The sequence below is a fragment of the Lissotriton vulgaris genome, chromosome 4_1, assembly GCF_964263255.1.
Source record: "Lissotriton vulgaris chromosome 4_1, aLisVul1.2, whole genome shotgun sequence".
NCBI classification, from domain to species: Eukaryota; Metazoa; Chordata; class Amphibia; order Caudata; family Salamandridae; genus Lissotriton; species Lissotriton vulgaris.
The window spans coordinates 618,282,998-618,305,121 of NC_141691.1; the positions used below are offsets into that span (position 1 = coordinate 618,282,998).

General features: G+C 44.0%; 1 protein-coding gene across 1 annotated transcript; it reads right to left on the reverse strand.

Annotated features, from left to right (window-relative positions):
* Positions 1-426: 426 nt before the first annotated feature.
* MPLKIP (M-phase specific PLK1 interacting protein) lies at positions 427-21,632 on the reverse strand. The gene is made up of 2 exons (XM_086964865.1): positions 21,105-21,632; positions 427-1,483 (listed from the first exon to the last, which is right to left on the reverse strand). The coding sequence occupies exons 1-2, from the start codon at positions 21,537-21,539 to the stop codon at positions 1,280-1,282; spliced, it is 639 nt and encodes a 212-aa protein (XP_086820991.1). The 5' UTR covers positions 21,540-21,632; the 3' UTR covers positions 427-1,279.
* Positions 21,633-22,124: the final 492 nt, after the last annotated feature.

Consider the following 22,124-nt stretch of genomic DNA (forward strand, 5'->3'; position numbering starts at 1 on the left):
TGCCAACTACGCAAGAGCGGAGCCGTACGACGTAGCCTGTCGACGCACAGGGGTACTGCTGACAAAAGCATTCCGGATCCAGTCTGACGCCGGGGGTATTCTAAGGTAAGGAATCTATCACTAACGTGTTTCTTTCAGATCTATAAAAATGCGAAAGAATCCGTGAACACAATATTGCCTAATTCCAGTGGCCGAAGTATGCTTTACATTAGCAGCTATAAAATATTCAGAAAATGTTCCAAGACTTGCAATGTAATATTCATGGTTCAGGATTCTTCTTTACCAACCCCACATCTGCAGCCCCACTCGAAAAAGCGGGAACAAAAGGCAGTTAATAAAATTTAACAGGCTTGAGACAGACCAGAGAGACCAGCAACTGGCCATAAAATTCCACGCAACAATTACTACATCACACGAACTCACACGTCAGAGGTTTGGATGAGTTTTAATTACTTTCACCCTTAATTTTTTTTACTTTGTAAACATTTGTACAAACGTTCTTCTGGTTAGTTAGGTCTGCAGTACAAACTTTTTTTTCTGCAATGGCTGAGTGTCTGCTGATTCATTTGCCTTTTAACCTGCATCTGAATCTAAAAATCAAACTTACAATTACGAATACAGAAACTGTTGTGTCTTTAAAAAAGCTGGTTCAGTAAATGCACATTTCTAAAATAATGCGCTTGTATCGGGAGCTGGTGTGCCAATCATTTGCTACGAAAAGTGTAACAAAAAAATATTCAAGACTTATGTCCTATCATACATACACATGATATTTACACCAAGGTCTAAATTACAAGAATTCTACAAAAACCTTAAATTAAAAAATGATATTCACCAAAATGAACATCCTTACACATCAGAAAACAAGGAATTACTAACTTAAATTGCACTCCCATTAAAGTCTCTTAAAAACATTAAAAAAAAAATACCAAAATGAATGAATTGAAACGTAAAATTAGGCCTCTTAGCCTATTTTACAAACAGGATATACTTGTCGGAGAACTGTCCGCAGTCAAAAATAATTTGCTGGTGATCAGAGAACAGTGTGTTCTCTAGAGTTTGCAGGCACTTCCAGAAACATGAGATTTCTGACCACAGTTCATTGCTCCTCGCAGGAAATGGACTACACGATTCAATAAAACAAAAAAAATAAAATTAAGTCTGATAAAACTTTTGCAAGACTTCTCAAATAAAAACATGAGCAACCAGGTTCCTCATTACTGTTCATTATGTAGTTCCAATGGCTACCCAGCCAATGTGTATTTGGCTTTTGGAAAAGTTAGCTGAAATACCTCCCTTTTTTGCCAGTGTATGTTGTTTGCTCATTGCTGTACTGCTGGTTTATGTCTTTTATAGAAACTGGTGCTAGATTAGCCCAAGGGTCCTCAAGCATTGATGGTCTGTAAAAGTTTTCCACATCATTAGACACTCTTTTCTCTCTGCCATGCGTCGCACCAAATGGTGTAGATGTCCGAGGAGATCCCTTTGGAGAAAAGATCATGAGGCAAAATTCAATTGACAGTTAATTAAAATTTTTATCCAAAGAGTAGCCCAGAACCATTAAAAAGAGAACCCAGACTATGAAAGCAGTAAGGGGCCATACGCACATTCGTTTCCCCAAAAAAGGGCACAACATAAATATAAAATAGGAAAAGCACAATAACTTCAGATAAGTAAGCAACTAGGCACTAAATCTTACATGCATCTTGGAGGTTTTTTAGGGGGAGGGGCTAACAAAAGGAAAACCGTGTTTTGTGAGCAAGCAAGTGGATATTCAGACCAGTGAGGTGCACTACAAATAGAAAACATGTATCAAGGCGACAACCTACATTTAGATAGTTAACACCACAATCATGATAATCACAGCACCACATACAGGAATCATTACCACAAAAGTAGAAAATGTTCCCACACACATGGAATTTGCTCCAGTATTTTACTAATGCAGGCACGGTTTTCTATTAGACAGTGATGGATCTGTGACAAAAATTTGTTAAATTCACAGAAAACTACGTTCACGCATTTTCTCTCTTTTCCACCGCCTAAGCGTCTGAAAGCGGACCTACACATTTTAACATTTGAAGCAAAAATATTCCCCGCCCCGAGATGAATAGAACCATACATTATGCGACCTAGCATTAAAACACAGGGGTGAACAATAAGTAAGCAGCTTCATCAATGCACTATTAAGTTACTGAATTTTTCACAATAAAAATTTAGGGCAGTAAGGGGCTTGCCTGAGCAAGATGGCAGGTGCACTTTAAGTGCTCTCCCGGCCACCCCCAATATCCAACATCGTCCGTGCCACTGTATGCAACCCGGCTACGGGGAAGCTCTTCAGGGCTGAAGAGAGGTTGATTCCATGCTGGGCCGATTTTCCTCGTGTGCTAGGCTTTTAAAGAATCAATGGCTTTATGACGGCCCCCAGCCGTCATCAGCACACGAGCACTGTAATGCATGACGGATGGGGGCCGTCATCAGCATGGAAGGGGTTAAAAACTGTAGTGGATGTGAGCTGCTGAGACCAGACGGCCCAGAAGCAACGCAGTGTGCCCTGTGCCTCTATCTATACGCCGGAGCGGAGGAGCGCTAGGACCAACCCCTTTTGCTCCCAGTTGACAGTGATTTGAACGGGGGCTATTGGGTGGTGGGGGGGGGGGGGGGGGAAGCGGAGGAAGAGGGATGGTCAGCTCAAAGGTCAAGTATGGTCCAGGCCCGACCTTGAGAGGCGAGATTGGTGGCCTGAAGGTGTATTGACGACCTAGGTTCCTCTGTCTAACAGAGGGTAGTGACAGTGGCAGGTGAGGTGACACAGCGTTGGACTAACTGGCCCCTGGACAGAGTGACTGCCCAGAGGGGCTTTCTGGTACACAGAGGGCGACCAGGGGACTGAGATTCCTGGGAGTGCAAGAAGAGCAGGATTGCCCTTGCAGAGCTCTGGCCCTGGTGAACACGCTGAAACAAAAGGTCTGACTGTAGGAATATATCAGATGAGAATTTGCATAGTATGTACCTAGCGGTGCTGGATGACCCAGTGCTACTATAAAGCACTGCACAACTGTGGTCCACATTTCCTGAACTCCCATCTCAGATACCAGTCCTCCATAAGATCGCTCTGATCTAACAACCTTAAAATCCTTCAAATACCACGAACAAAAACAGTTAACTGGGGCGATAGACGCTTCCTTGTGGCCGCTCCCAGGTTATGGAACTCCCTGCCAGCTTCCATCAAAGACAGCCCATCCCTGATGCATTTCCACAGAAAGATAAAGACCTGGCTGTTTGATCAAGAATAGTTACCGGCCTAACCTCGGGAATACATTCAAAGTTTCTAGCGCCGAGACGCCTACGGGCAATTGTACGCGCTGTATAAATCTCAAAAATAAATAAATAAATACTGGTGGCAGTGCAGGCAGCCCAAGCCTCATTGCTATCGACCCAAGACTGACTGTGTGCCCACTGCCACCTTTCCTGGTCGCATACCTCTGAAGTATGATGGCAGGCCATTAACACCTGGGAAAAGGACAAAAGAACAGCACTCCCTACCCATGATGCTACCTATATCTGTGGAAGGGGGTGGGGTGCAATGTGAAGGGCTGTACGTTGACCTACTGACTAACAGCCTTCTTCGCCAACTGGTCTGGGGACCACGTAGACATTCTGAAAGTGCCCCTGGCAGCATGTGATGTCCCTCTCAGTCAGGGATGAGGGGGCCAAGAGTAACTTTCCTCTGGAATAAAACTGGAGGTTTCCTCCAAAGATCGGAAACCCCAAATGGGGATTGCCATGTCATGAGGAAAGATAAAGGCTCCAAGGCCCACGCCAAAACAAAAATAGATAGCTTCACCACCGCTCCTGGGGGTACCACAGGTCCATCAGGTGCAACATCCCCCACCCAGCTGAACACACAGACACCAACTAACTTCGCAGATGTACCGCTGGCCATCCAGGCCTCCCCATGGAGCACCTGAAACCAGGATTGGGGAGGTCAAAGTGGATGTCACACTTATAAGTCAGGACAGCGAAGCATTGCCCACAGGATCACCAGGGGGGGAGACTCCTATGAAGGACGATGTAACCATACCCAAGGAGAGTGTGGCCAGGCTCATGTTCCTCAACATCAAACTTGAAACAAGCATGTGCAATACAATAGGTCTCGCATTTGCGAGAGTTTGAGCAATTGGTATTGTAAATGGCAATGCCTTTTATTTATGCGTTTTGAAAACCTGCAAGGAGTGCGTAAACACACATTTTGTACATATAGTCTTTTCTTACGAAAAGCAAAGCTGGCAGTAAAAGAGGTACAGTTACTGCCAGCCTTGCTTCTTGTCTCCAGTGCTCCAGTTTGATGACAGAAAGAAATAGTGCTCACAAGCTCTGAGTAAAACACATATAAAAAGGGACAGTGCTTGAAAATGGGCAGAGTTTTTAAAGTCCATATACTGAATACAGCATGTCTCGCAGAGACAGCACACGCAGAACCTAGGCGAGGCCTAAAAAGGAGGTGAAAGTAAAGTCAGATATTCTATAGTTACGCAATTTTTGTTACTAGCCCCATGTGATACTGAGTGAGAAACATGACACCACTCTCCAATGACTGGGACTACAATAAATAGTGGATATGTAGAAGGAGGAAGAATGCACAGATAAAGATTCGGAACTAGTTGTACAGGAATACAATATACAACAGTAGGCAAGTAGAATAACTTGTATGATAACATGGGATAGACGCAGACTGAAATTTTATAGAAATATTTAATCCCGATGCCAAGTACTAGCTTAACTTTACTACACCATTGTACATATTTTAGGATATATACACCTTATAGATGTATACTTAACCTACCTCATAGTGTGAAATGTTCACTATATAGATCTATACTTACCTACCTCATTCACTATATGGTTATGCTATGCGAGTTGTATCTCGAACCTACCTCATGTATATGTATCTGTCAAGCGCTCTGATACCCAAGGGTCACGTTCGAGCTATATAAAACTAATAATAAATAAATATATATGAGATTTTAGATCATTCCATGGCCATGCCTCACAAGCTTGTAACGGAGCAGGCTCTATGATGAAGCCTGCCACATCCTATGAATCAGGACCTGATGTCTAATAACTTTATCCAGCTGCACCGGATCAGTACCCGTATTTTACCCAAACAGGGCTAGGTAACCAACTAAATGAATAGTATAATGTTGTGGGTAATGCATGTAACAATGGGACTTAATTGGCCTGGGGAAACAGGGCACTGCTACTCTGGAAATAGTTGGGGATAATGAAAAGATAAGCTGTAAATATCATGGGGACTAGAAGTTGCAGAAGCACCTTTCAACCTTAACTCCCAGGAGAGAAGCTGAATTGGAAATCCCCAATACATAATAACTAGTAAGAGAAAGAAGACATGCAGAATTGGAAGCTGAATGCTGAAGTATAACGGAGGGTAACAATACATGAGCTATAGTTTGATTCAGTCTTCGAATGGGGTTGCTCCACAAAAAGAGCCACCTGAAATGTTGTATGAAGGGTTCATAAACATTGGGGGCAAATACACAAACTTCGACATGCTGGATTATGTCAGTGAAATAACCTTGGGCAAGAGTGGAGCTCACAGGATGGGGGTAAGGTTTCTCTCAGATATGATGCATAATTAAAGATGTTAGTTTTTGAAATACTAAGCTTCTCAATGCTTTGCTGGTCAGCCTGGAAACCATGGCTGCCACAATGGAGTGGCTGCCACAATGGAGTGAATAATGCAACCTGTCACATGGAACACAATGCTGACGTGCTGTCTTTTGGATGTGGGGAGTCTCCACTGCACACAGTGTGTTCAAAACAAAGTGATATCATTTCCAGTGAAACGTACTAAATTGTGTACCATGCCTCATAAAATTGTCAATTAGATACAATATGCACTCACATTTTTACATCTGTGATGCCTGGTGAGTTTTATTCCACAACTGAAGTGCCTTTCTTATTAAAATGCACAATGTAACCCCATCTCTACAAAGACGTCTGTACATTCGTTGTACACATGTTAAAGGACAGTTATCCGTTTTCTTTGTGCACATTATTTTCACTCCATTACCAACTGCCAGGCATTTCCTGAGGTAATGATGCACTTGGTGAATACGACATTGCAGGGCATGATATATGACGTCATTCTGAAAACTGCATCTTAGAACGGGTGTCAAAGCACAAGTGTGCACGTTCCAATGGCTCAATCTCCAAATTAATGTTTTCTGCTAGCAAAAGCATTCATGGCAATAATTACTGCAAACCTCGGAATATAGGTTCGAAGGCAAACCAGTGTTTGTGAAAAAATAAATCCATAATAACTAAAATCGTCAGAATGAAGGCCTTCGTATACACAGCTGACTGTGTCCTGGACATGAACAGAGCCTGCTGCATCAAACTAACATCCATTACTTTTAAGCAGTGTACATATTCCGTACACTATTTTAATGCGCCGATCCAAATTAGAGCAATAATCGTTCTGTAAATCTCAGCAGTAAACAAACTTGTTTTACATTTATGTATTCTTCCCTTAAGAGGTTACAGGTCTACTGGTTGCAGCCAGAACAATGTTGATCAGTTACACACCGAAGCATTACATGTTGATATTGAGAAAGAGCACAGAATATTTTTTTTCTGCTTTTGAAAAAGCATGGGTGAGAGTGGGTTGAGCTTCAACTCCATATCCGAATACAGCAACAATTGCAGAGAAGGGCAAGAGCTGCCCAGGCTCGACCTAAGAGCCGAAGATGGGGAGAGAATAAAACGTGTTGCAACTTGCACTTTGTGAGATTACCAGAGGGGTCAGAATCCTCGAACCCAGCAAACTTCCTGAGAATGGCTACAAACATAGCTCAATGCCCTTAACCTAAAATATATACTTTTATCTCATACACTTCTAGCTGCAGATTTGTTACCTTTGAATTTCCGTCAGACTGGATCCATAAACGTTTGGGTGAGCTGTAACCCTGGGCGCCGTCATGGGGCTCGGGTCGGCTCTGGGTCACATCGTTAGCTTCAGCTATGACGTTGCGGACACCTATATAGGCACCAGTTAAGCGCTGATCCGGAGAAGCGCTACCCATCTGTCTTTTTGACAGGCTTTTTTTTACATTTTGTTGACAAAAATGTTGTGTGTTGAGGTCATCTAGATGTATAGGGTCAAGATGTTTAGCACCTGTCACCGCGCAATGTCCATAACCGACCCCCACCTCGTATGCTTGTGGTGCCTCGAGCGCGACAGCAAGTTGTGCTTGGACTGTCGGGCCATGGTGCCATTGCCTTGCAGGAGCGAACATCTCTTCTTACCTCACTCAAGGTACTCCGGTCACTCTGAGAAGAGGCACAAAAGGAAGAAGAAGTCCAAACGGACTGACTTTGCCTCGTCTGTCGTCAGTTGACAAAATGGGTAGGAACATCTGGGCTCTAGGCATGATTTTGCAGAGCAGGAGCCAAGTTAGACTCCGCTCCTTCCCCCCCATTTCCAGGAGCCAACATTTCCTAAGGCCATGCGCCGCATATTGGAGCGGGCCGACCCTCCTTTCAGCCCCTGCAGGGGAGACCCCACCAGGTTTTACGGCGACTACTCTGGCGGGGTCGCATGGATGTTTTTTGATCCAGGTTGACGTTGGTCGTGCCAACGCGACCTTCCGTGACTGTCAGACCCAAAGTTGATTACTCCGGCACCAGCATCATTCGGATATCAGCCGACTGAGTTGGAAGGATGTCTGTTGACATGGATTCAGACACCGATGGAGCCCAGAGGTTGTACATCATTGCCTGTACATTTTGAGAGGTTTCAGGCATGGGTGAGGATTGGGAGGGGTCTATGGACCCTTTAGAACAACTAGACGTTCCTGAGGAGCAACTGGACTGGTATGAGAATCTTGGAAAAGCCAGTGGACTGGACACATCTCCAGGTGTTAGTATGCTCTCCACCTAGTATGGCTACTGAGGAGGGGGCATCTTATGCCACGGTGGGGAGGAGGGCAGATAAGGTCCTTGGACTGGAGGTGCCCTTGGTGCAGGTCAGGACTAATCTCTTGACCAAGGTGCTTTACCCTGGGGCTTCCGCATCCGAACCCCTTTTCCCCTTTAATGAAGCACTTAGATGCCCTTCTACGTGCGTGGTCCAAGCCTAGCAGAGCAGCTCCTGTGAACAGGACAATCGCATGCCTCCACCACCCTTCCCCAGGAAATCAAAGGTTCCTCAGCCAACACCCCACCCTGGAGAGCTTGATGATTCAGGCTTCTACACCCAATGGCACATTCCCTTCTACTCCTCCGGAAAAGGAATCCAAGACGCTGAACGCACTTGGAAGGAAGAGGTTTTCTTCTACCAGCTTGGCATCAAGGTCAGTGAATACAGCATGCTTCTTTGGCAGTTTCACCGAAACCCTTTGGGAAATGCTTCCGCAAGTACTGCCACAGGTTCCAGAGGACAGGGCTGCGCTTTCCCAGGCAGTGAAGGATGCAGCAAAATTCACTATTGGGTGTGGCTTTAACACAACTGACTTGCTGGGCAGATCGGTTTCATAGACCGTCGCATTGCGGCACCACACCTGGCTGAGAACATCTGGCTTCTCTGGTGATGTCCAGGCTAACCTCGTGGATATGTACTATTACAGGACTAGTCTTTTTGGCGAGAAAGAGGACTGCCTTGGAACGCTTCAAGGAATCTCATGCTATGGCCAGATACTTGAGCTTCTGTTACAAGTCATGGCCAGATTAGCTTTCGCTCCTTTTGTGGCAATGAAGGAGGGTTTCAACCACGTCAGCTATATCCCAGCCACCATCCTGCACAGACTTCCAAAGTAGTGCACGGACATGGATGCGGTTCAGTCAGACCTTGGAATGGTAGCCAGAAGCCATCTGCCACCCAGCCCCCGGCAGCTGCAGCCTCCAACATTCCTAGTTTGGTTCTGCAAGGCCATGTTACTCCAGTCAAGGGAAGAATTCAACACCATCTCTTCTGCTGGAGGTCCCCGACATCGGACAAATGGGTATTGCAGATCATGCAGGAAGGCTACTCTCTTTCCTTTCTTTCCTCCTCCTTTACCTCTAACCCAAGACCAACTGGCAGAGGATCATCTAGTATTTTTTTCTTAACTCTTTATTGAATAACAAAGAAAAAGACATTACAAAAAGGAAACAAAAACTCAGGTGAACACATACAGTTTCAGCACATGGGTCATTGTGGCAAGGTACAGAATCAAATAGAACAGTATTTAATGCTAGGATCTTGGGGATTCCTGTGCTTTTAGTTTTATTCTCTGTGTAGGTGGTTAACAGATCTCTCCTCGTGGCTATTCCATGCGCCCCATATTTTCCCCCACTTCTTCGGGCAACCCCATGCCACATAAACTGCTTTCTCTCTAAAAACATACACGTCAAGGTCTTCCGCCCATTTGCTGACTCGGGCAGTTGACTGGCACCCCAGAGCGGAGCTATATTTCGTTTAGCCACCATGCATGCCAGCGTCACCCATTGTTTCTGGTATGCAGTTAAATCCGTAGGCTCCCACACATTCAACAAACATCTCCAGGCTTCTGGTTGTATATCCACACCCAAATCCTCCCCCAGCTCATCGTGAATCTTCGTCCAATATATCTGTATCAATACACAGTGCCAGAGAATATGCATTAAGGTGCCAAGTTCTACACACTCTCTCCTACACTCTCCACTCTCAGCTCGTCTTTTCGTTCCAAACAGGGCCCAATTATATAGGATCTATGTAATATCTTCAACTGCACCAGTCAGAGCTGCATCTGGATAGCGACTACTTTCGGGGAGGAAACTGCCTCCGTTCGGTCCTCATCATCAAGCTCCAAACCATCTGCACTCCATTGGGCTCTAATCCGCTGCAACGGGTTCTCCATATTGTTGACCAGTTTCCTGTATATCAGAGAAATAGTTCTCTCGGGAATATGCCCATCTAATACACAGTCCTCAAGAGGGAACGCCTCCGGGAGCACCGTGCCCTTAGGGACATGGGTGGTGAGGGCATGTCTCACCTGCCGATATCAGTAATATTAGTTGTCATGTAAACTATAAAGTGTTTTGAGTGACTCAAATGCATGCACCGTGTCTTTGTCCAACACATCTTTTATCAGGGTAATTCCGATAAAGTCCCATCTGTCGAACTGCTTAGTTTTTCATAGACTACCCAGCTTCTCAGAGTTCAGCAGGGGAGTGGCCAGTGTCAACCTGCCTTCCCAACCAAGACATTTACTGGCCGCGTGCCATACCTGTATCGCATGCGTGGTCGGGCCAGTCAACGGAAACCTCCCAGGCCTGGAATATAGAGCTTGATCATCCTACCTGGAGACTGACCCCGGTCCATGGCATAGCCTGGATCCCCGGTGAGTCCGTAGACAATATGATTCATGGTGGCTAGCTGTGCGGCCCAGTAGTACTTCCTTAAATCTGGAAATCCGATTCCGCCGTCGTACCACTGGAGAGTCAATTTACTGAAAGCTAAGCGGGCCCTACCGTCCCACAGGAGCTACCTCTGAAGAGTCTATCTCCCTGAAATATGCAACCGGCACTGGGTCTATCAAATTCTGCAAGGCATACAAAAACCGGGGTAAAGCCATCATCTTGAAGAGAGCGGCTCTTCCGAGCAAGGAGAGTGGAAGAGCTTTACAGCGCTCCACATCTTTCTTACGCCTATTTAGCGGGAAACCTAAGTTCTTATCATAACTGTGGATGGAGCGTGATAAATATACCTAAATACTTAAATCCTACGGTCAATATGAACAGGGCACGACTGCGGAATCACCGGCGGGTCACCCACCAAGACAAAGAGCACAGACTTTGCTCAATTTATGGCCAATCCAGAGTATCTACCAAAAATGGCGAGCATGTCTAGAAAGTTTCGGATGGATTCCTTGGGGTTGGTGAGGTACAGCAATAAGTCGTCTGCATAGAGCGAGATCTTATCTTCCCAGTCAGGCGACCATCCTAAGCCCCGTATCGATCTATCCCATCTGACCCAGGCCGCCAAGGGCTCCATTGCGAGTGCAAAGAGTAATGGGGATAGTGGGCATCCCTGTCTCGTGCACCTTCCCAGAGAAAAGTCACTAGACTTACAGTTATTGACAATCAAGGTAGCTCCTGTCCTCCTCTGACAGACTCAGAATAACAATGTCCCCGATAATTTCACTATTCTCAGCTTCCGTGAATTCACTACCAGCTGTGTAAACCTTCCGGTAGTACTCAGAAAACTCGTCTGCCACCGTCTGTGAATCTGTGACCTTACGTGACTCCAACCCTTCCAATTCAGGTACTAGCCTAGATGCTTGCTCCCCGTGTTCAAGCCATGCAATCAACTTACCAGCTTTATCGCCGTGCTCATATATACGGCTTTGGATCGTCTAGTATTACTCCGAGAGGAAGAGAGCTATAGAAAAGGTTCAGATTTCAGTAGAAGGCAGTGGTTGCTACTCCCGCTACTTTCCGATTCCAAAAAAGAACAAAAGTCTACAGTCTATTTTGGATGATCAGACCGTCAATCTCTTCATCAAAAAGGAAAAATTCAAGATGCTCAGGTTGGCTCGGGTCTTGTCTGCCCTAGAACTAGGAGACAGATTGGTAGCATTGGACTTGCAGGAATCATTTTCACATCCCCATCCCACCTGCCCCCTAGGCATTACCTGCGGTTCAAGGTAAGCCACAAGCACTTTTAATTCACTGTGCTTCTATTTGGTCTTACCAGCAGCCCTCGTGTTCAAAGTGATGGCGGTGGTTGCAGCTCATCTACGCAGGGTAGATGTGTCTGTCTCACGCTCTCTCGACTGGCAGTTGCTGTCGCCTTTGCCCTAGGCGGTTGTCTCACACCTCCAGACTACAGCGAACCTCCTGCATTCACTGGGGTACTCTATAAACGTGTCGAAGTCACACCTGACTCCTCTTTAGTTGCTCCCTTTCATGAAAGCTGTTCTGGATAAAGTGCAGCTTCAGGCTTTTCCTCCCGAGCAAAGAGTCCAGAATATTCAGGCCATGATACAGATGTTTCAGCCTCTATCCTGGATTTCGGTGAGAATGACGGAAGCTGCTGGGACTCATGGAATCTTGCATACTGTTGGTAAATCACACCAGATGGCATACGCAGGCTCTGTAGCGGGACCTGAAGTTCCAGAGGGCGCAGCATCAGAGGAATCTCTTCAATGTGGTCCAGATCTCTGGAATGGCTACGGTACTGGCGAAAAGAGACAGTCCAAAACTGTAAATGGCCCACTGCACCAGCGTTGACTGGGTGAAGAAAAGGAACGGACCAGTGTGCCTCATTGGAAGAAATCAATTTATGCGGCCCACTGATGCAATGAACATGAGCGCACTTGGGGGAAATGTATAGAACACTACAGCCTTTTATATAGGGCGGCTTATGTATCCTTCTTAGTAATGAACTGGGGAGAGCTGATGGTTGCGATGGAAAGGGCACCGGGGTGTTGGGCTATTCTTTTCATCTCCTTCTTAATGTTTGACGTGTCCTTGTTAAAAATCAATAAAATGTGGTTATCAAAAATGAATGCATACAAATTCATGATGGACTTGTCCTTTTTAGGGTAATTTAAAGATGGCCATTATTAACACTTGAGAGAAAAATATGAATGGTTTTTGATTTGATAGTCCCATTTAGGGGGAAGGACTAGTATGGTCATCAACTTGATAGAGACATTAAATACAGGCTAATGGGAAATGCTGAAAATATATTTCAGGTTTGTGATTTGGCCGTACAGCCATCTGCAATTTCCAGAAGTGTATGTAAAAGTTATGCATATATAGTCAGATATCCTCGTAAGTTTTGGAGTACATGGCCTACTCCCAAGATGTCACAAAACTACTATGGCCTACTGCAAATCTACCAAATTCATAGATCTCAAGTCGACCTTCCTTAATTTGACTTCTTGTGCATTCACTTAGCAGACTAACAAATAAGTATACCGTAAAGGTGTATTTACACAAGTACGGTCTCTTAAAATCCCTTTTCAGGTGGAGAAAACCCATCTCATCCAACCCCATTAATTAGGAGAATGTTCCCTTTGCAGCATGCAAGAACTCTTCCTCTTTACCTTTTGTAAGTCTTGGACATGCTTTCAGGTTGGATCACAACATTGAAAACTTTTGTAAACACCCCAAGATTCCCCTCATTAGCAACAGCAGTTTCTTTCATCGAATGCAGATTGTCTGCCAAGGAAGCAGACATATCTGCAAGAGGAAGCCGATTTGTCAAAAAGAAAATTCACCAAGCACGGACGAAAAATAAATGTGTGATTTATTAATAACAGCGAGTCAAAATGTTTGACTTTTTTTTACTTGAACCAAATGGCACACAAATTACTTTGCCAGTGTTGGTGTCACTTGCAAGTTCTAGAAATTCTGCTGGCCTAGAACGTTTTAAAGCAAGCACCCAATCACATGGTTCACACATCTTCAGTTTGGGGTTTTTAATGTACTTATAAGAATCCTATCAGTTCAATCTTGGACAAGCAATGCATGTCCTCGTGCAATAGTTGGTAACCAGACTTGTTAAGAACACAGGGCCTGATTCAAGTATATCTGTGTATTTATTTACTCATGTTCATTTACACTCCTACACCTCACTCTCCAATTGTTTTGATATTCACCATTTCCATGTAGAGATTTACATCTACATGTCAGCACCCCTTCCAACGAGGGAGTGGAGCCTCAAAACAGAATTCATGAGTGAAATGTGTTTCTAGCCATCGGGGTGGAGAAAAGCCTACAGGTAAGTATAGCCAAAATTGACCACGTTTATATTTAACATTTTGAAAAATATTTTTATGTCCAATATAAATGTCAACTAATGTTACATATTTCATTAAAGTATATAGTAGATTTGGAAGGGTAACTGCACTCTTTTTGCTAGGTGTGGTAGGGCGATAATGCGGTATGTGTGCTGTGCTGGTATGTAGCCTGCAAACTATGGAGTATAAGGTAGATTAGGCCTGGTTGAGAACCAGGACACCAGTACGCACTACTTGATTGAATTTAGACGTTAGTACATTTATTTAGTTTTCATCAGTAAATTATCTTAGATCAACATAACATTCATATTCATGTTACATTTGTTCTAGTGCGCATTACCACTTGGAGAAACGCCGATACGGGAACACTAAACTCCTAGCTCCGATCTTCTCAACTTACCTTTTGAGCAATCATCGAGTCTGATGTTCATTCAGTAGGACTCTCAGGCTCCTAAACTATTAAGTCGACATATACAAGACTTGATCAATACATGAACACAGACTAATATCACTCACCCAATTTGGAGAATCATTCAATACACTTCACCTAGTTTGCGACCCCTGACGAAGGGGCTTCGCGCCCCGAAATGCATTGGGTGAACACTGAATGTATTGATATCTTGATGTATATTATATGCTTGAAAATAACAATGTATCTGTTGGCAAATGAACATGCGCTAGAACAAATGTAACATGAATATGAATGTTATGTTGATCTAAGATAATTTACTGATGAAAACTAAATAAATGTACTAACGTCTAAATTCAATCAAGTAGTGCGTACTGGTGTCCTGGTTCTCAACCAGGCCTAATCTACCACATATTTCATTAACCCATAACTAATAAATTGTTGTAGCAAATTAGCTTATAAAATGTGAATTAAACAAGGTAAGTGAATTACTTCAATGTATACATATACATTTTTAAACAAAACGCCATACCTGCCATTTTTATTGTAACGTGGTCCTTAGTAAACTAGGTTAAAAGTTATGCATTTAATTTAAATATTGTAACCCACCTTACCTTTAAACCAATGCTGCAACGTACAACTACTATTGCCAGTAGCTTATCCTTTACCTGCCCCCCTTCACCCCTAATAATGAATCCTTTAGCTCCTCCCAACACTGGCTAAATATTTGGCACTATGCGGTCCTCTAGGCCAAGGGGGAGAATACAGACATTAATGCTTCTGAGTTAGTTGAAACACTGGAAACATGGTAAGTCTCCCTTCACTGCAGTGTCTTTACCCTGAAATACTGTTCCTACTAATAATGAAAGTTGACTTTCCTGGGAGGAAATTCTAGAAGGGCACGAGTATGCTTCCTTGAGTAACAAATAGAGCTATAGTCTTTGGGATCTTAGAAAAAGTATTGGATTATTTGGAAGTGTGAAGATGTCACTCCAAGATGGGAGCCACAGTCCACGTAGATAATCATCCTTCAGGAGCATGTGATGAGTTGGGAGTGAAAACCCTAGCTCAAAATGTTGCCCACTTTTAAACAGACACTAAGCGAAATGTGGGCCCTTTAAAGATTGTATTGATTCTGCTCAGGTGGCCAACCTGGACTAGTCTTTATTTGGCAATAGTGCACTGCTCTATACTATAGGGTGCGACATGTGCTTCAGAGCGTGGCTTCAGGGTATGATGCTCAATATATGTATTATGCAAATGTGTTTTTAAGGACCCCATATCAAGCACAATAGCGCCCAAAATTATTCTAGCTTATTTTATGAGCCAGCAGCACTTCACATGATAAAGGCTGGAGCCCATGCTTATAATCGAAAAAATTAAGATAAGACCAAAATTCAAAGGACTATTGGCTAAAAGGCAGACTGGCTGAAGGAGTCACCCATTATATGAGGCAACGTGGCAGCACAGTAGCCACCAATCAGTATCATTTCTGAAACATGTATTATTTCTGGAACATTTGAAAGTGAATCTATCACATGTCAACATCATCACCGGCAAAAACTAAGAATATTTAGTCACATGCCAGTAACATCATTAACAGTTAAGGATGGTTAGAAACGTAAGTCACATTGCTTTCTGAATAAAGCTGAAAACTAGAATGTGAGTATATAAATGATTTTTACTTCAATGGAAGCTTTTGAAAACAGCTACCATAATAAGCATGTTCGAAAGCTATCGCACAACTGGTGTGGGGGAAATCACGCTGTATGGTAAATCTTAGGAGCAATGCGTACTGACGATTTTTATTTGGTTTCTTTTTTCCACTGAATGAATGACGAACTTCCCACGTTAAAATGTACCCTGTGCCACAGCGTATTTGGACTCTTCAATGTATGTGGAAAAGGAACCAAATAACACTGCAAAGCATGCAAGAACATGGAAAATGGGTCTTCACCACTGAATCCAAACTTTTACTAAGTTTATATGTATAAATATTTCAGCAGAAGCTTGCAGCCACACAAAAGAAAAAAAAAAGAAAAAAAGTTTTTTAAAAGGACGTGCCCACTATGACCTGTAAAAACTGGCTTGAGACAAGGGTGCGTTTTGGCACCCTTGCTTTTCTCAATCTTTTTGGCAGACCTCCCAGCGACTCTGGAAATTGAAAAAAGTGCGAGCCCTCGTATGAATAATAATAAAGTGTCATGTCTCTTGTATGCCGATCTTGCGATTTTGGATCAAACAGAAATGGGCCTACAAAGGAAGCTAAATGTGTTCAATAAGTACTGTGATAAAAAGCTCTTAACAGTGAATATGGAAAAACAAAGATCCTATGTTTTGGAAAGAGGGTAAACAATTTTAATTGGTTTTTAGGACAGGATAAATTAGACATAGTAAATGAATATAAATATTTAGGCCTCTGGTTTAATGGCGCATTAAAGTGGAATACCCACTTGGAGGTACAGAAGGCAAAGGCCTATTCGTCTGTCTGTGGGCTGAAAAAATTTAACAAAGATTATGGCGATATGTCACACAGACCGCTTTTGAAGGCTTTTGAAGCTAAGATCCCCCCACAAGAGATTGGTTAGCATTCCTGTATAATGCTCCTGAGGTTAAAGTCTGAGTTAACAGGCGGTCTTAAAGATTTGGTCGATTCAATTAGGAACTAGGCAGGGCTGTCTCCTATTATTTGCTCTTATACTGCAACCTTTGGCCTGGGTGGTCCGATCTCACCAAAGTCTCAGGGGGTTTGTAGACGAGTCATGCTTTTTAGAAGAACGTATATCATAATACGCGGATGATCTTTTATACTGACCCAGTAGCAACACTCCCCAAACTGCTACAAATTTTTGGAGGATAAGGCCGCCATGCTGGATTTAGGATTAATTAAGGTAAATCTACCCTGTATCCTATAGCTGGAATGGTGGAGCCCCAAACTTATCTGAGCTGCCTTTGGCTACCTACAGAGGGGTTCACCTACCTAGGACTCTGTATCACCACTTAGGTGGCAGATTCTCTCGAATTTTCAAGGCGATGTCAAGAGATGAAGGAAACGCCCCTTGACGATTATGGGAAGGGCTGCAATGTACAAAATGACCACACACCCGCAATTGCTTTACATCTTGCTTAATACCTATTGTAAAATCCCAGAGCCTGTGTTTGCAACTCTAAATAGCGAGCTACGCTTACTATTATGGGACGGAGCTCATCCGCGAAAAGTGCTACAGCAAAACCCAAACAATGATGGTCTTGCCCTGACGGATATCCGAGCCTACTACAGAGCAACCCATCTCATTGAAATTAATGAATGGAACCACGCTCCAGGGGACCATCCCACCTATAGGTTGGAAAGATTACAATTCAGAGCGTGCACGTAATTACACTTTATCTATGGTGACAATAGAAGTACTCTACTCCTGCCTGCTACCCAACGTGTACTGGAGGCATGGAAAAGTGCCGAGAAGCAAATTAAATGGAATATGATACCAACAAGGGAGACCCAGCTATCGGAGGGAGCTAGATTGATTGAAATTAGGAATTTAAGAGGTTTTAAACAGTAGTATTTAAGAGGGATTTCAAAAATAGGGGGATGTACTGCAGGCAGGCGCATTGGCCCTATTCGCCTGGCTACATGCCACATAACTACATGATAATCAAGCTTACTCCTATCTCAAACTAAAACATGCTTCAGGCTCAGGCCATCTCACTGACCTATAAAACAATGATCAACAATATGCCTGACAAACTTGGCCCTCTTCGCACAAAATGGGAATTAACTACGCGTCCACTAGAGAAGATCGACTGGGAAGCAGCCCTTATGCACCCACAAGAAGTAGGGACTAAAGTACGCCTGCGGCTCATTCAACATAAAAGTCTGCCTAGGACTTACTGGCAGAGCACAACTCCACGGGGAGAGCAGATAACCATGACTGCCTCAGATGCCACACACCGGGGCACATTTATACACACCCTTTGGGGGTGCGCTAGGGTTTAAACGTATTGGGGTAGGATACTGCAGAAACTAAACAACATACTGGAGGCCCAACTTGAGTTCGATGCAAAATTCCTTATACTAGGGATCCCCACAGAAGTAGACCTGAAAAGGCTTACATTTATGTTGGCTAATTTGGGGCTGGTGGTTGCCAAGAGTGACATAGCTAAACATTGGGGTGATCACAGACTCCCTACACTCAAAGAATGGAGAGCAAGCTTTGATCTATATATGGTTCTGGAGAGGGTGACCTATAGGCGAGAGGCGGACCCCGGAAATTCCAAAAGATATGGGCGCAGTGGATAAAATACTATGGGTTGGAACTGGGTGATGAAGAGTGGGAATTGCCCTTTCCAATGGTTGGAAAGGGTCCCAAGGGTGGGGAAACCTGACTTATCCTTGATGACGGTGATTCAGTTAGATCTAACCCTTAACGTATGTATATGTAGGGAAATGTAGATATACTTTTTGCCCTATGCCAACTGTGATTGCCCAACTGCCAGCCTGTATCGCGCATTCATGATTTTTTTATTGTAAATTCAAATTATTAAAAGTAAATAAACATTTTTTTAAAAACACTTATTGAGATCAAACAGTATATGCACAAGCTATATGTTGAGTGCATCTTTTGTTAAGTGCAAAATGGCAACAAAAAAGACATCAATCACTCCATGACATGTGAATGAGTTTACACAAACAACGATACACATCAGCGCATACTCTTGTAAATCTATCATTCCATGGACGCATCATTGCCCATCAACTATATAGAAACAATACCACAAAGGGTTGTTCCATAGTAACATGGTATACCTTTACATTGCCCTTGTTACACTATTAAAAATGTCCCCAGAAAATACCACCTACATAGAACATGGTCAGCACCTTATCCTGAGTACCATGTTGCCTACTTCTGTGAAAAGTAACTTGGGCCCACCTTGTACTTCAAAAACACGATCAAAATGTTGATGAATAGATGGCCTTCTACCATTACCTTTCCGGCTCATCTTTGGATATCCCCAAAGTCCCAGCCTCACTCCAGATATTTTCATTCAATTCATGGAACCTCTAGGTGGGCTACTGACTACTCTGGAAATGCCAATCAACCAATATAACGAAAACACCCACTTTCTACCGCAGGGAATCAACACTTGACCCCACCATCTCAGATCCTGCTGAAGCCTAGCAGTGAACCATGTAACCTTTAAACTCCACTAAAACAGATTTTGTTTCCCCTTCATGAAAGATTCCATCAAATCTAAATTCGTTAACGGTTATTAGACAGGAACCTTGAATGCTCCCAATCTCATTTAGCTGCGGAACTCTAGGCAGTCAGCAACATCATGCCGGGTAAAACGATTGCAGCATCACTTGTGACAAGTTCTAATCCCAAGAAGGACAGCTCTTGCTTTTATCTTTGTACAGTCAGTAAGAGGAGTACCCTTGAATGGAGTACTGGGAGCGACGATTGACGGTGCTTAAAAACGACAAAAGTATGCTATTGAAGCACTGTTTAATATATATTATATTAAAGGCTAGCGTAACGAAGGCAGCTAAAGTAAGGAAGGTCACGCAACCTGCGATCAAACTAACTTGTGAACTACTGTACGAGCTCTTGTACTATCCGTTTTTTGAGTAAACGTTACATATTTAACATACCACTTAATGCTGCAGTCGTCTAATCACACGCTACAGGAAAATACAACCACATGACTTCAATTTTAACGCGGAATAAGGGACCAAGTCGCTTACATTCTTATTGATCAACTCAGACCCGTAGCAAAGGCCCACGTCAGATTAAAACATTGTTGCGCCAACTAGAAAACCCTCAGACTATTCACTCCAGAAAATTATTTGGACAACAAGCGTGCACACCCTGGTGGGCAAAGGTCAACCTGCACACTCAAATTTTTTTTAAAAAAAAATCAAACAATGAAAAAACAAATTCTAATGATGTGCACCCATACTCAGAAATTGCGTACCTATATGTGGGATTCACAAAGACTGTTCATGCCGTAGAATAACCACAACAGAAAGCGACGTTTCTTTTCCTGCGATGCGCTAAGTGTATTTAAAAAACGGAAGATGTTGAGACCACACTATGCACTAAACACCATTCCCGTCCCTCCAGTTCCGGAAGGACATGGATTTCCCCCATCTACTCCGTTTCAGTATTCCCTTTTCTTCACATCTTTCTCCTGATAATTTCACCAACTGATATAATAAAACAGTCTTCCTTCGGGCACGTTAGGAACCTAGTAGAGCGTGCAGCTGTGCACTAACGAAATGACATTTACTCGAACAGCGTATCTCTAGCACACTGTAAAGTATACTGTGCTCGCCGTTTCCTCGCCTCCATAACCGCCCCTTTAACGAAAATAGCGACTCTCATTGCATTACTTTCTCCTTCGAGATACAATCAAATCCTGGTTGACATAAGTGAGTTATAGAAGTTATTCAAAAGCCGAAACGTGCTAACAGGATTAAGAATACTTGTTCGTTAAGAAAAAAAAAATGGTTTTGCAACACAAGCAATGGCCCAAAACAAAGGTTATCGACTTAAACTGAAAAGTAGTTCTCTATTTGACTTCATGTAAAACAAAATAATAACCAGATGAGAAACAATTCCCACCCTGGAAGCAACAAGTCTGTGGTAATATGATCTATTAAGAAAAGGCAATCTTCCAAGCGGTCCTCATTTGAAGGAACTCCAACTGAAGTTAAATAGGGCATGAACATTTTCTGGCGACATTGAGAAAGAAACTCCCGGAATGGAAAGAATGCCTTCATGTGGTGGTGCTTGAGAGGGAGGACCCACCACACATCCAGCCAGATGTGAATATAGGTCGAGCAGGGTTTGATGCTCCAGACAGACTCATCTTTTTGTGACCCTGCGGAGCTTTATGGTCCGTACCTGAAAGCTCCTCTGCTGGCCCGGGGAATATCCCCCGCCGCTACGGTGCTGCTGGTAGTAATTCTGCTGTGAACCGCCTGGAGACTTGCCGTAAGGAGGTGTGTGGTATCGCGGGCTGGGCCTGTTGGGAGGAGACTGGCCCGGGGACGGGCTCCCAAACCTGCCACCGTGGTAGCCTCCAGAACTACCGCCCGCCCCACCTCCTCCTCCTCCTCCTCCTCCTCGAGGAGAGTGCCCGCCCCCGTACATGCGAGGCCGCTGCCCGTAGGGCGGCGTGTGGGGGCTTCCGAAGCCCCGCGACGGGGGCGGCATGGCAGAGTAGCTCTGCTGTTGCCCACCACTGGGAGGGGGCACAGGGGGGCTGCGAAAGCCACCAGGCCCTCCTCCTCCTCCAGGACAGGGAGGGGTGAGTGGACGAAAGTTCTGCCTCTGCATCACGGGGCGTGCGGGCAGCAATGACGAACACCGAATCGAGGATGGAAAAGAGGAGCTCGCCGGAAATCGTCTTGGATACCACCGGAAACGGAAATAAGATTTCTGACGACAACGCCAGAACGAGGAAGTGACTCGATGCCATTAGAAGAATGACCCATAGCAACAGGGTGATATGACGTCACATGCTCTTCCTAATTCTAGTATTTTGAAACATATCGCTATTATTTATTTATGCGTTTTTATATAGCACGGACTTTACCCGAAGGCGTCAGAGAGCTTCACAATAGTAACAGAACTGATACATGAGAACATTACAAGTGAACAAATTACAAAAGCAAACGTTCAGTGGCGGCTGGTGGAATTTCAAACTGGTGAGGCAGAGGCAGAGGCAGAGGCAGAGGCAGAGGCAGAGGCAGAGGCAGAAGAAAGCAACGTATGCCAGCGAGCGAGCTCGACAGCAATAAGGGGGATGGGGGTGGGGGGGTCAACTTTTTCTCTGCATATCTTGTCCATATGCGCATCTTCAACCCACTCTCCTTCCTCTTCAGCATCCTCTTTTCACTGTTTCCAGAATGCACATCCTCA